Source organism: Emydura macquarii, unplaced genomic scaffold, assembly GCF_026122565.2.
Source record: "Emydura macquarii macquarii isolate MOO-44397 ecotype Brisbane River unplaced genomic scaffold, CSIRO-AGI_Emac_v2 contig_312, whole genome shotgun sequence".
Lineage (NCBI taxonomy): Eukaryota > Metazoa > Chordata > Testudines > Chelidae > Emydura > Emydura macquarii.
This window is the reverse complement of record NW_027130449.1, coordinates 4,483,490-4,499,169: the sequence shown is the minus strand read 5'-3', so window position 1 is coordinate 4,499,169 and position 15,680 is coordinate 4,483,490. Positions and strand designations below refer to the sequence as shown.

At 43.9% G+C, this 15,680-nt stretch overlaps 1 protein-coding gene across 1 annotated transcript in view; it reads right to left on the bottom strand.

The window, feature by feature from the left end:
- The window catches only part of BARX2 (BARX homeobox 2), a 50,156-nt gene that overhangs the window by 7,425 nt on the left and 27,051 nt on the right, over window positions 1-15,680 (bottom strand). Inside the window, exon 2 of the mRNA XM_067563799.1 lies at window positions 559-856. Coding sequence (XP_067419900.1) covers window positions 559-856 — 298 coding nt within the window. The remainder of the gene's footprint in view (window positions 1-558; window positions 857-15,680) is intronic.

Sequence of the window (15,680 nt, the reverse complement as noted above, 5' to 3'; positions counted from 1 at the left end):
GTCATCTTTCCTGGTCCAGAAGACATCCCAGTTCAACTGGAGAGCATTCAGCACCGCAACCGCTGCTATCTCTGCTTTTTTCCACTTCAAGAAACATTTTTGTCCTGCGTCTTTTTCAAGTAGCCGTTATAGCCAATGCTGCGGGATAGACTCTACCCTCCGGGCAGATGCCCTAGCTATTTATGGCCAAAGTGGCCTCTGACTAGCCCTTGCCATGCATGGCTTTCTGAGAGTCCCCTGTGTGAATCCCTGTGGATGACTAGGTCTCAAAGGATACGTGTACACAGCAAACAGGATCCCGCAGCAGCAAGTCTCAGAGCCTAGGTCTAGACTCAGGCTTATGCTACGGCACAAAAAATAGCTGTGTAGACCTTCGGGCTCTGGCTCTGAAGCCTACCTCCGTTCCAGGAGCCCAGGCTCCAGCCTGAACACCAACGCGGATATTTTTAGTGCTGTAGCGTGAGCCCAAGTCTACAGATTCACAGCCCCAGGATTTTACCACAAGGTTCATGGCCCTCGAGCCACTTTCCCAGCCTCACCCCCAGCCGCTCCTCTGACCTGTCTGGCGTGGACAGATACTTCTGCTTTTGGAACTTCTTCTCCAGCCCCATCAGCTGCAGTTCCGTGAAGATGGTCCTGCTTCGGCGAGGCTTTTTCAACCGCGGGGTGGGCTGCTCCCCTTCTGACTCACTGCTGGCATGGGTTTCGCTGGCGGGCGTCTCCGAGCTGGCGGCTCCCGAGAAGGAGTGAGGTGACAGCGCTTGGGAGCTGGGAGCTGCAGGGGCGAGGTGAGGGACCCCAGAGGGTTGCCGGGTGATGACAGAGATGAGAGGATAGGCTCTCAGAGATGAGGACCCTAGGAGTGAAGAAGCAGAGAAAGGAAGTACAGGTCAGTGGCAGCATGGTCCAGTGGCTAGAGCCCTGGGCTAGGAGTCAGGAGATTTGGATTTCATTCCTGGCTCTGCTGCTAACCTTCTATGTGACCTTTAGCAGGTCACGTCCCCTCTTTGGGCTGCTGTTTCCTTCCCGCTCTTTGTCAGTCTCATCTATTTACCTGGTAAGCTCCTTGGAGCAAAGAGTGTCTTTTACTATGTGTTTGCCTAGCACAATGGAGTAGCCTTCTCTAGGTGCTACTGTAATACAATCAATAAATAATCAATTCAGTCATGAGGAGAGAGCTTGGCAACATTTTTCAGATGAAATAGTTTATTAACCAAAAAATGAAGTTTTGGGATGACCAAAACAATTTGCAAATTCAGGTCAAATTTGGCAAATAGCTTTAGCCAAAACACTTTGTTTGTTTGTTTAAGTTGAAACGTTTCATTTAGACATTTGTAAAATAAAACATTTTGATATTTCATTTCAAAACAACATTTTGTTTAGAAATATAATTAGATCTATTTAAATAAAAAAGGTTAAATAAAAAACAATCCAAAAACCAAACTTAACAAACAAACAAAAAGCTGTTTGGGGTCAATCCAAAATGATGATTTTTTTTTTTTTTTGATGATTAGGTTCATCCACCAAACTGAAAAATCAATTGTTTGCTCAGTTCTAGTCTAGAGTGATATATGCGGTAGAGGGGGCTCAGTTTACCATCTAGTTTCACTGAGAGATGAAATCAAACCAAACTTTATGCCCATCAGTCATTTAACTCCTTGAACTCTCCTTCTCTGATGACACTGAATGAATCACTAGAGAAGGGCCCAGACAGGAACATCAGGGCTGTCCTAACCCTCAGAATTAGGGGAAGTTCTGATTCCAACCCAGGCTTATGTCTACTTCAGCAGCAGCCCAGTCCCCAGTTCCTAAACCCTGTAAATCAGGCATCCTCTTAGACCTATGTGCAGTAAAAAGAGCCAATTTACGAGGAATGTATGTATGTTTGATTGTGGAGCTATAGGAGCAAGAAATGTAGGGTCAGGACTCCTAGATTCTATTCACTGCTTTGCAGCAGATTTGCAGTGTGATCTTGGGCAAGTCACCGTCACTTTTCTGTGCCTCAGTTTCCCCATCTGTAACACTGGAATAATAATCTTTACCTCAGAGTTAAGAGTTACCTGGGGAATTAAGATTTAATCCATTAACATTTGTAAAGTGCTTTTAGATCTTTAGACAAATGGTGCTATAGAAAGGCCAGGTATGAATACCATCATTGGGCCAGATTGTGAACCTTCTACTCCCTACTGATGAGCACCTGTTTACATAAGCTGTTCTGTGGACCTCACTGGGACTAGTACTATGAGCAACTGCTCACCATTGAGAGTAAGGGGTTGACAATCTTGCTCAGAGAATGAGCAATCAAGTTACAAATGCTGTTAAAAGCTAGTGAGTTTCTCCTTTCTGGATAAATTATGCTTTCAGAATCTCATTGTTTATGCAACCCAGGATTAGATTTTATTTTTCTCCTCCAGACCAGAGAACGGAGGGCATCAGATTTAATCAATCATGCTCCACATGGAGAGCAGTGCAGAAGCAAGTCAAAGAATAAAGCCAGCGCTTAGCAGTTTGATAATAAAAAATTACATGATCTTGGCGAAGTCTTAAAAAAGGGCAGTTCTAGAATGACGGCTGAATTTAGTCACATCTGAAAATTACTGATTGCAGTGTTATCCAAACTCTTCTAATTGCTGCGGTGATCTACAAAACCCAGCTGATTGCTGTACTCTCTACCACTATTTTTCCCTTCACATCAAAACTTTATTCAATTTGAAACAAAAACAAAACATGAAATCCAAGAGAAGACAAAATTTGCCAACAGCCATTAACTGGTGTGATGTGAAAAAACAAACCTACATTTTGTTTCTATGGATCCTTTGGCACCTCATGACTGCAGTGATCTACAAATCCACTAGCTATGCTGGGCCAAGTTCTGCCCTGATTTACACACCAGTGGCAGTACAAAGAGTGTAAGTTGAGGTAGAACTCAGCTCTTCACTTTACAGTCTCCAGGGTCTTGAATTCTGCCTTCGCTGATACTTCTGCAGCACCATTGACACTGACTGGGTTACATGGGAGTAACTGATGGTAGAACTTCGCCCGCTGAGTTGGAACCATCCTGCCAGGTAGCCACAACCATTTGTGTCTCTGCCTCTATGGTTTATAAATGGCGACGTGTTTGCCCCCAGCCTGCAGCCTCCTTTGGGCCAGCTAAACCAGCGCAAACGAGCTGCAAGGCCCCCCTGCTAGGCAATACCCCCCACGCAGGAGGCCTTCTGCAGGAACCATGGGGCCAACACTACTCCGACCCTGCCCGGCCAGAAGCCCTGGCACAGGGGGTGATATTGGGTGGGACAAAATGCATGTTGGTGGAGTGGCTGGGAGGCAGTCCTATGCCTTGTCCCACTGCTATGATCCATAGCAGCTGGGTTATGATAGGGTAGCCTTCCAGGGCCCCTACCGGCCCCCAGCAGTCCCAGGAGAGGGAGAGGGCAAGTACCCTGTCTTCTGTTCACGTGCCAACACAAGAATGGATCTGGCCCACTCTATGTCCTACCCCAATACCAGGAGGTCTGGGTTAACAGCTTCCCAACCCTGGTATAGAGGCCCTTGACCTCCCTGCTCTGCTTCAGGCTCACACTCCAAGCCCTTTCTCAGAGCCTGAAATGCCATTCCTATTCTTGCACATAGGTGGCTTTTGGCCCCAGCCAGACATCTAATTAATATTTTTTCCCTTACACTTCGTGTTTTCAGCCTAGCACGGAAGAAACCGCAAGATTGTTAAAGAGCCATAAATCACCCAAGCTCAGAAACTTCCGAAAGGCTCCAGCTGATTGAAACCACTGGGGGGTTGGGGGGAGGAGGGGGAGAAATTAACTCTTCAATTTACTTTCTCACATTTGTTGAGGACCAATATAGCCACACACTTGGAACCCTCTAACCTTTGTCTGTTTCACCGTTTGCATTTTGCCTCAGGTCTCTTATTTTATTCAGAATCTTGTGGGTGAATTCAGCGTTCCTAGAAATGTGGGGTTAGTTTGAATCAGGCATAGCGCATGCAGTTTGCTATCTAGCGCTCTGCCTTTGCACCTCATGTCTGACTCTCGGTATTCTGGACTTATCCTGAGCAGAACCTGCCAGCTGTGCTGACCCAGAGGCTTTGTGACACCAGCTAATTAAATGGTACACTGAGACCAGTAGTATCGCTCGGAATGAAAGTGTCTGAATTAGGACCACAAGAATTATTAGAGCATGCACCCCATTTTCCACTGTAATTCTACCTCCCCTGATTCTTTAAACTTTTCTGTTCCTCAACTTGACACTTGAAATGAGCAGAGAACAAACACTAGGCATGCCTACACGGGGGAGGGTCTGCAGGTTCTACAAGCTCAGCATGAGAAACTTGCTTGGCTAGGTGCATCAGCCACAACATAGGCGGAGGAGGGGATACCAGACCTTAACAAGGGCATTTTTATAGCAGTTACTCTACTGAGGGTTGAATTAATTAGCATATTTCATGATAAAATGGATACACGGTGTGCGGAACGGCAAACGTCGTAAATTATTGTGAAAGTGATCATTAAAAAATAGGAAACAAAAAAAAAAAAAGAAAGAAAGAAACCTTGAGAGAGAAGCATTTTTACAAGGGACTGGCTTCTAGGGAGTTTAGCAAAGGGTATTTTATAGCAGAGCAATCAGGAATATTTGCTTTCCTCTCTGGGTTAGGGGTGGCACATTGAGCTGCTCACTGAGAGGGCTACGACAGTTCCCAGAGCTAGGAAGAACTCAGACATGAGGGATTCTTCTTTAGAAATAGACTGCTGAAAGTTTCTTAAAGCTACTTAACGTAAGAGAAATATGTAGAGGGAAAAAGTGAATCTCTTTTCTTGTACCATGATCACTGGCCTGTACATGTATGTTTATTATCGTAGAGTTAGGAGTGCAAGGTAAGAAACAGTGTTTGGTTATTGGATGGCAATTGATGAATGCTGGGAAGCACATAGGACCAGATTTCACAAGAGCTTGGGTCTGGATCTTCATGTACTCACTCCCCTCAAGTGGGACCAGATTTCCCAGCACTTACCTCCCATTTAAGCCCCTAAATAAGGGATATATTTTCCAAAGTGCTCAGTACCCACCAGATCCTGCTGTAACACCTCTAGCCAGATTTTCAATAGAGTTCAGGACCTATTTATTTTGGTATCTATGTGGGAGCACTTACTTACTTTTGAAAATCTGGTCTGGTATGCATGAGTACCGATGCGCCAGCAAAGATTTGCTATTGTTGGGCTGCTCATGAGTGCTTGGCATTGAACAGCTTGTTAGAGCTGTTGGCTCTGATTATTTTTTATTCGTTTTATTATTTAGGAATCTAAAAACAAACCCGTAGGTCAAATATTGGGCCAAACACTTGTAGTAGCATCTCTTTAAGTGTCCATTAATAATAATCATCATTAATAATTTATTATTTGTATTGTCATAGCATCTAGGGGTCCTAGTCATAGACCAGGAACGCATTGTGCTAGGCGCTGTACAAGCATGGAACAAAAAGATGGTCTCTGCCCCAATGAAAGTTTCATGTTTAAGCTTCTTTCTAGGTATGCCTTCAGTATGAGGGAGAGACTAGATGGCTCCTTTAGGTCCCTTCCAGCCCTATGTATCTATAATTCTGTGAAGATGCTTCATCTTCACTCCAGCACCTGACAACGTTGCTCAGATTTCTCATCCCTAGTTCTGAAGGAATAAGAAGAGTTTGTGATGCAGGATTGTTAAGAGAGATAGCAAGGAGAGTGCTTGAAAAGATACTTGGGATCTGAGGCTACAAATGCTGTCTGAGGGAAGGTTACAGTTACAAAAATGGGCCAAAGTCTATGGGCCTCAGTCTCCTCTTCCACTGGTGTAAATCAGGAATGGCTGCATTGCAGCCAGCAGAGTGACATGGTTGGGATTTTCAAAGGCGCCTAAGGGAGTTAGGCACCCAACTCTCAAAATCCCAGCCATACAGGTGTAAGTGGGGCTCCATGGGTCTGTCTCTCTATGTACATTTATAGAGTGTTGATCACTGTGGAATCTAGGCTCTAGATCATAAAATAAAAAGCTAGGACACAAACTGATCAGAATCTAGATACCCCAAAGGTTCAGTGTGTTTGGATACCAGGCCCTTCTTGTTCTATCTAGATATATCATTTATAAGGTTTCAGTCACTGTGGTATCTAGATGCTATTTGCACAATTCAGATCCAAACATGATTCTGGATTCGAAACACCCCCAACGTTTGGATCCAAATATAAATTTTGAACACCCCAGAGTTCAAAAGTGTTTTTATCGTTCTCTAGACAGACACAGTAATTGTGGAAATGAAGCAATTTCTTAATCTACAACAAATTAAATATTGGCAAATGGCTCCGTCTGCTCCGTGCTGTCATGACTTGCTCAGTCTCAAACGTAAAGGAGCTGAGACAGCTGTTTTTTCATTCTGTAGCTTTGTCTTACTTAACAATTTTAATTGGATACAGACTTTAGACTTTTCTATATCATTATCCCCACCACCAGTTCAAATTCAGAACCACCATCCAATTAAACATAGAAAACAAGCCCTCCAAACCCAAGACAAATAATGGGGAACTAAATAGTTACTGCAACAAAGTGCCACAAGGGTGTTTTGAGCTTTCCTACCCCAAGTAATGGAGGGACAATATAGTCAAGTGGTTAAGGCACTGGTTTAGAACTCAGGAGACCTGGATTAAATTCCCTGCTCTGATCTGCTGTGTGACCATTCGCCTCTTGCTATCTATTTCCCTTCCTACCTTCCCTATTTAGAGTGTAAACTCTTCATACAGAGATAGTCTTTTATGGTGTACTTGTACAGAACCTAGCACAACGGGCTATTAAGATTAGAAATGAGCTCTTTTTATCATCCAGAAGCGAGGAATCAACCATTTCCAATGTGTAGGCAACTCTTCAAGATTTTTTTAAATGATTTAAAAAAAAAAATCAGTTAAATGTTCCTGATTTCAAGCAACAGTTGGACTCATTTTTCTGTCCTGTTGTATCTGTCCCTGAAGTGGCCAGATGGTAAGGCTGACTTATCCAAGGACTGTCATATAATAATAACACTTTGAATTTTTATAGAACTTTTCGTCTGAGTATCTCAAAGTGTTTTTAAAAGAAATCAGTCAAGCCTCACAGCGCCCCTATGAGATGAATGACTATTACTATGCCCATTTTACTGGTGAATAAATGAGCCACAGTGAGGATAACTGACTTGCTCAAGGCCACGTACTGCCTCTGTGGCAGGGCCAGGAATAGAACCCAGGTGTCCTAGTTCCTAGTTAGATCCATTTAAAATATTTATAATTCAAAAGGATATTTTGGTTTTTTCATCATGAACACCAAGAAAAGAGTAGGAAAATCATCCTATTTCCCCAAAAAGATTCAATCCAGAATGAGAATTTTTACCCGTCAAAGCAGGTTCATTCCACAAGCATAACTCAGACCTGGATGGCAGTGTGTTACGTCCACTTCCCACAGATGTGAACACAAGGTGTAAGGCAATGGAGAATCAGGTTCTCCTGAGCCGTTTCTGAATCTAAATGTGCTAACAGGAACTGAAAACACTTGCTTTTAATCAGACCGACCTGAAGTCAGCGCCAGCCATCTGTTGGAAGGTTTTGATTAAACTCCTTATGACCACTGGACATGACGCAATATATATCACCCCCACCAGATCGCATTTCAAAAGTTTCATTAAAATTAAATACTTCAGACTAATCTTTTTTTCTTCTCCCCTCCACCTCTTGGCTCAGTGCGATCTAAGCTACATACCTTTGACACAGACAAATGCAGACTAGGGGAGAAGAGAAAAGGGAAAGCACTAATTAATTGCACTGTTTGACTGCCGGCAATGGCAGAACAGTTTCTCCTTCTGGGCAAAGTTAGCCAGTTCTGTTTTGGAAAGAAAGAAGAAGGAAGGAAAGATTTATGGATCAGCTCCTCTTGGCAGGTCAGCTCAGCTCGGAGGCAGAATGAGATCTCACTCAGAACACGCTGCAGCAAAAGGTAAATAAAAGAAGAAAATGAACTTACGACAGGGGAAAGTCTATAAATCTGCAGAGTCCTAAGTGTCAAAACAAAAAGAAACCAAAGAGGAGTTTAGTTCCTTTTCTAAAGGGTTCATTTTAGAATGAAACGTCAGCTTCAGACTGCAGTGAAAGTGCAGGCAGCCTGAAAAAAGAAAGGATCTAGCCCTGAAGAGAAGAAAAGAAAACTTAGATATGGAACTGAGCAGAAAATGGGGGAATTTTCATCAAAAAACAGAAAATAGAACCAAAAAAATATTGGTTTTCAGTAACCAAAAATTTTGGCTGAAAATTTTCATTTTTCTGACAAAAACATTGAAAACATTCTAAGAAAGCTGATACTCTCCACAAACACTTCTGTTTAATCAAATGCCCAATTGTCTATTTAAAATTGCTGGTGATATTTTGGACCAGCCCTACTTAGAAATAAGGAAAGAGAAATAGTTTGCATAATCGCTCAGTGTTGGCCTAATTCTGCTCCCACTAAAATCCAGAGGAGTTGTACTGCTGGCTTCAACGGGAGCAGGGTTACACCGACGTTGAGTGCTTCTGAAAATCCCAATGAGGCTGTTGGCGCTGGAGCGAACAGGCAGTGGGTGAAATTCACCCTGTGGCTGAGGACGAGCACAAAGCCCGTGGTACAGTCAAGACCCACTTCAAACTAGATCCTCAGCTCATGCACATCAGCATAGCTCCATCGAAGTCATTTTACACCAGCTGAGGAGCTGACCCAACAGGAGTAGTAACCCCAATTTGCTCCAGCAGCCAAAAAGCAAATGCCCAGTGCAAACCTTGGTGCTGGGTCCCTGGGAGCATGCCCCCAGGGTGAGAGGATGTCATAGCACAGTTTCTCTCTTGCACTTCAGGGGCTAGTGTGTCCAAGCCCTGGCCAGTGCTGGTAAAGGAGGTGGTATGACCAAGGCAGCAGGGGACATGCTGTTTCAGTGTCTCCCTTAGCAACATCTGCCAATAGGCCTCCTATGGAGACACAGATATAAACGGAAGCCTCCCTTTCCCGCTAGGAGAAATCCAGATGGAGGGCAGCAGTGGTAACACCCGCCCCCAGGGGGACCCTCTCCCCTAAGCCTCATTGGCATGGGGAGCAGTTATATATACCACCTTGCTCCAGCCACACTGGAGCTGGCTGCAGAACTATCCATAGATGCTGAACGTGGCCTCTTCTCTTTCTATCCACACTGCAAACCCTTCTGTGCACTCTCCCTTCTCATGCTGTGCCACGGCCTCCCAGGGCTTAGACAGACACACGCTCTGTGCCTCATGGCACATGATGCCCCGCTTCCCTGGGAGAACATTCCTTAAAGGAGCGGGCAGGGCTCATCTCGTCCTTCATCGGGCTTTTCATAGGCACACAGCTGGGTGTCTCTGTCCAAATGCACCTGTCGCACTGGTGATCATGCTGTGCGTCAGGGCAGGACTGCAGGCAGGCGGTAATAGGCTGGGTAGTGGGCAGACACAGCTCATGGTGCTAGCTATCTCTCTGCCACCACAGCAGACATCTCATGCTATTTGGTCTGGTCACCCTGAAGTCCATCTTCTCTGCTCCCAGCTCTTACATTATATTTTTATAGGCACTCTCCTTTATGACCCATATTCAAATGCACAGGGAAACCTACGCTCTTGCATTAGGCTCAATAGCATCCAACATTTGCCAGGTGATTTCCAAATGTTGGAGAAAAATGGTGTTAAGAGGAGCTCCCAATCTACGCACAGACAAATATTCAGAGGCAATGGGAAAGGGGAATGACAATAATAGATATATTGCCTGTTGTCTGGCTCTCTGTCCAAGATCACCTGTTGCACCAAATAGGCAATATATACTACAAGTCAATACACACACACACAAATAAGCTTAGTTTACTGTCGCAGCATGGGAGAAGCAGGTGTTTAAGAGGGGTCTGAATGTGACGCAGCGTGGCCAATTCATGCAATCTTATCGTAAGTCTCACTACATTTGCTGTTTCTGTTAGAGCCCCCACTCCTGGAGTCTGGTTATTACCTTGGAATTTCAGTTTTCATTTAAAAATAACTTAAGGTTCCAGCCCCTGTGGTGGCAAAGGAAATCTTGAAAACCTGTACACTAAATGCTCCGACAGTGGAAGGCAAATAAAAAGATCCCAAAATGTAATATATCTATTTTTTTAAAAAAATCTCTTGATAGTTCCTAGCCTCAAAATATGTTACATATTCTTGAGCACCCCCTCTTGGCACTTTATCTATTAATGAACTATTTCCACATTTACAGACACAGAGCACTCCCATCACAGAAGGAGGCATTGAGGTGAAAATCCATTTAGAAGTTAAAGTTAGTGCAGGACATAGCAACCTACTTAGGATGCAGAATTTCTTGCGGTGACCATAGGGCAACTGGTGCTCCAAGATCTGCACTGGCTGCCTGGGCATTTCAGGGTGAAGGCTAAACCATTGGTATTGACCTAAAAAGCCCTAAGTATCTTCAGACCTTCCTAACTGCGATAGCACCTCTCTGACTGTGCTGTATTGCCACAACAGATTAGCAGGGATACAAGAGCTGGATCCCCCATTCTGTATAAATGTGAAGGGGCTTCCCCCATAGAGCATTCTTTCTCAGGCCCCTTTCCTTTGGGACATATTCCCTACTGTGGCCTGCAAGAGCATGTGCCTGTTGACCTGCAGGGCATGCTCATCATTTTAGAAGTGCTGCTCAAGAAGTAGATACTGCTGTGGATGACCTGTGGGGGTGGTTGGTTTATTGCTGTGTTACTGGTTATGTAGTTGTTATTCTAGGATATAGAGATGCTGTCTGTTTCTTTGGTGATTCGTGTATTTGAGGTGATTGTCAGAGGTGCCTATCTGTACCTCTTCTTGATTTATAGAGCTAAGTCAAGAAATACCTGCCACCAAGGCTTCTGTGAAAGTGCCTACGCAGCAGTGCATTGCGATGGATATTCCCAGTTTTGCCAGTTGACACATTTTTATCATGAGTCTCAGAATATTTGGTGTTTTACTTAAAGCCCCATCTCCTGGAGTTGTGTGATTGCACAGGAATCCCAGCTTTCATTTTTTTAAAAAGGTATGTTTCTGGCTTTCATGGTTGCAGAGGAAAGCTATAAAAAGCGACCCACCGTGCACCCTAAAGTCTCAAAATTCAAAGGGAAAATAAAAAGACACCAGCATTTCTTTTTTTTTTTTTTAATCTCCTGATTTTTCAGACTAATATTGTTATTTGAGGGGGTGGTCCAGGTTCATGCTTTTTGAGGCTTTGGGACTGGCAATACTGGATTCCATTCTCTTCTACCCCAGCACAGCACAGTGACAGATCTAAGACTCCTCCAGGGCTTTGCCAAGAGCCCCAGGAGAGAGTCAGACCTACCCCTTGCCAGGGGGAAGTACCTCCGGCCAAGTCCAATACCTGGTGGAGCTATTTCTTCCAATCTAGCGTCTCTAGCCCCTGCATTGTGTGAGCACAACCCAGACTCTCCCCATTCCCTGTCCACTCCCAACCAGCTGTGCGAGGATGGAACATAGCAGGCCCCCAGAGGCAGCTCTCTTCCTGCTCTGGGCTGCTGTTACCCATGATCTGCGCAGCCCAGTGATTAATTCATGCCAGGGCTTGCCAAGGCTGAGCCCCGGCACTTCTAGGCTTGGCAGTTCACAACCCTGGCACCTCTGGGCTTGCTGCGTCAGTTATGAAAGTTAAAAAATTGCTTGAGCCCCGGCACCTCTTGCACTACAAATTAAGCATTTGGTGCAGCCACCTTTGTGCCATTGTACAAACCAGGCAGGAATCTGGCCCTGACATAGCCATAGTGACATGTGTCTATCTGTGCCTACCTAAGTATTTTCAAGGTACCTGTCCCCATGCCAGGCCAGGCAACCAAAGCCTGCACACAATTGTACTGGAAGAAAACTTTTAGGGGATGCTTTAAAGTGATGACTTACAACTCTGATTTGCCTCTCACTCATTCCATTTCTACTGCCGCATCAGACTAGGGTCATGGGGTTAATCCTGATGTATACCAATGTAAATCAGGCCTGGTCTACACTTAAAATTTAGATTGACACGGCTATGTTGCTCAGAGGTGTGAAAAATTCAGTGTAGATATGGTCTGAGAGGAGGATCAGGCCTTTGGGCAGTTGCTACCATTGACCAAACCTGTTTATAATAAGTACCCTCCTGGTGCTGCATGGGCTATGTTATAGCAACAATTTCTTTAAGGTTTCCTAACATGTTAAGAACAGACTCTCACAAATGTTTGATCAGACAGCAGCAGCTGCTGCTGCACCCCGAAAAGCTCAGTAATTATTTTAAGTTTTCCCCAGGATGCCATATCTTTCCCCCTTAGTTTCGGTAAGTAGATTTGTGCCAAACCCAGGCATAATTAAAGGGTTCTCATCAGGTTTTTGAATAACAGCAACAATGTTGCATGCAGAGATTCCAGCTAACATGAGGAATAATTAGATACCCAAGGTTTTCTGGGGCTAAGTGTTTTTCTGGGCCCTCAACATATTCACCAGTATGAACCAGGAGATTACAATAACTGAAGATACAGGACCAGATTCTCAGCTGAAGTAAATCAGTGTAGGTCCATTTGAAGTAACTGGATCAGCTAAGTATCTGGCCCAAACAGTGCACAGGGAAGCATAGAACAAAGAGCCAAGTTTATCCCTAGTTTCAGACCATTAGTCTGAGTTGATTACATCAGGGATGAACTCCCTCCATCGGTTGCATCTGTGGTGTAGAGAGGATGCGGGTGTTGTTACCACTGCTTCACCTAGTAGGGTTAGATGATACAATGGTAAATGTACCCGAGTCTGTGTGTCTCTCATCTCCAGTACAGTACAGTATCTGCCAGTGGAGCTGCACATGGTGGGAATTACAGGGCCAAACAAAATCTGGTGAAGACAGGGCTCATGTTGGGTTACAATGGGTAATCACACTCATTGGGTAGGGTGTACAGTTACTTGGCTCAGTAGTCAGCCATGAAACAGTTAATATTAATGATTTGGTTTGAGATATGAATAACCTGGAACTTAGGAACAGTTCAGATTTTGATACAGACCCGCATTTTTCAGCTGACCCCCATCTGTATAATGGACTGAACTGAAACTCTGGATCCGAATCCCCTGGCCCAGACTTTGGAACCAGATCTCAGCTTTGCAACTCAGGCCCTTCTCTAGTTATTATGTATTAAACAACGGTTCTGGAGATGAATCTACTTGGTTCCAGGCCTGCACCCAGGTTGCGATTTCTATACACCTTGGTACTATCACCTGGGAACATAGCTACTTGGACCACCACAGAGAGGTCTCACGGCCGGGATTTTAAACTGGTTCTCTGTTTTTTGGTTGCACACGAAGGCCTGCTGCAGCTAAACAGGAACCAAAGATTCTGCACATGTGCAGAGGTGAAGGGCACCCCTGGAACATTCTGAAAGTTTCCTAAAATAGCCCCAAAGACTCTGCCAAAGGTCACAGAGCCTCGGGAACCCTCAGTCTCATGGAGGCTGCTGGGAAATGTGCAGCAGTTAGCGCTCACATAAAAGCATAGAGTCATAGAATTAAATGAATGGTGCTGGTGCCAGGGAATCATTTTCATCAAGGTTCCTTGCTGGGAGCACAGTCCAACAGCTCCCCATCGGAGTTCACAGGTACAGCTTGCACTGTATTCTATTTCAGTTTCAGTTCACTTATCTTTACTAGCATGCCAAGGAAGACAAGCATTGCCAAAGTTAAGTACAATCCAGCCAAGTATCAAAGGTCTTCTCGTAACAAGTGGTTCTACCTTGGGAGAAATCCTGTTTCCCATTGAAATCAATGGCAATATCCCCATGGACTTCAATGGAGCCAGGATTTCATCCCATGTGTCCTGAGCTGGAGGAAAACAAACATTTGTGGAAATGCTCTTTAAAACGTTCATTTTCAGATGTTGTTGAAATTTTCTGACCAAGGGCTCTATTCCCTGTTGTGCTTCAACTTGTGTAGTGATCTACACATCTCCAACATAGGTGTAAAAATGCTAACATCTGAACTGGTGGTATTTCACACCCAAGTTGCACTGGGGTAAATGACAACACAAGATACTTTGCACCTAGAATCAGTTGCAAGCAGAAGTCTAACTATCCCAATTTGTGCAAAGATTAGTTGTTATTGTTATCATAATAATACCTAGCAATTAAACAACGCTCTTCAGCAAAGCGCTTCACAGAGATTAAATGCAAATAAATAAGCCCATAAAAACTCAACTGCATATGTTTATCTAAAACTCAGATCCAGGGCCAGAGCTGAATCTTTCCGAAGTTTGGGAGAGCTTGGGTGTGGCACAATTTAGAAGCTGACCCGCTTATGAAATTTCCTCAAAGTCTGGAGCTGTTGAGAGCCAGGGCTTTGATTCTGGCCCATCCCCATTACCTTATCGACTCAATGTTTCTTTACAAGGTTTACATAATAATAGTAATTAATAAGTGTGAATGTATTGAGGCACCCATGCCTGAAGCCCTTTGGAGGCCTTAACAAAAATTAACCAGAAAGGTAATTAATACTTACTTAATAATAATGACATTTAATATTTATGTCATGCTTTTTACGTCTTCAAGGCTCTGCGCAGACATTAACTAATTAGTCCAGAACACGGGACAAGCCTTAGAAACTCCCAGAGCAAGAGCTCAGCTAGGTTACTGCAGCAAAGGTAACAGTATAAAACCTTGCATTAGATAGCTAGTCTCCCTGCGTCTAACTCTACCTTAAACAGACACAATCCAAAATCCACCTGCAGTATAAAGGTTTTGAATGCAGAGCCCTGAAGGATGCTTCCAGTGGACTCTTGCCTATAATAATAGTAATAATAATGCTTTGTACTTCTGTGCTATTTGGGAAGCGGTGAGGCACTGAACAGAAGGTCAGAAGACCCAGCTTTGGAAGTGACCTTGGATGACTCATTTAACCACTCTGTGCCTCAGTTTCCCAATCTCAGAAGATGATGATGATGCTTAGCCACACTTTAAGTGTTTTGGGGTTTAAAGATAGAAAAAGCAATATATAGGTGCTAAGTATTGTTATGTATAACATCTTCTATCCCAGGCTCTCTGTCAAGTTGTAGAGCATTCCAGAGCCCTGTTCTACCCTCATTGGAGAAGGAAATTTATAAATAAAGAGGAATTTTTTTCAAAGTAGCTTTTAAGAAAATCATCAGGTTGGCTGTCAAGAAATCCTGTATTGCAAAGGTCACAGCACGAGTGACTCTGGACTAATCATTTCTAAGGAAAATACACTGCTTTCCTAATTAATTTACTCTGCCTCATACATTCAAAGCCAGTCTCTGTCTTGGAAGGACATACCTTTTCATGATAATCCCTACCCTATAGATTCATATGGGTCCAATCCTGAAAGGTACTGAGCCCCATCTTAGAATACCTGTGTGCTGCTTCTTTAAATCTGTAGCAGGAGCCAGCGCAGTTGCAGTAGCTGAGGAAAGGTTCTGAACTTAGGCCAAAGCTGTACAGTTAAGCAGTGAGAGAGAGAGAGAAAGGCAGAATAGTTTTAAAGATGACACTATTTTCTTTATTCTAATAAAGTCCCTTAATCAGTGTTAGAAGAAAGTAACTCTTTCTGGGATTCTTTACCATTGGCACATGGCACCATCAGATCCTATTGACTTCATTGGAA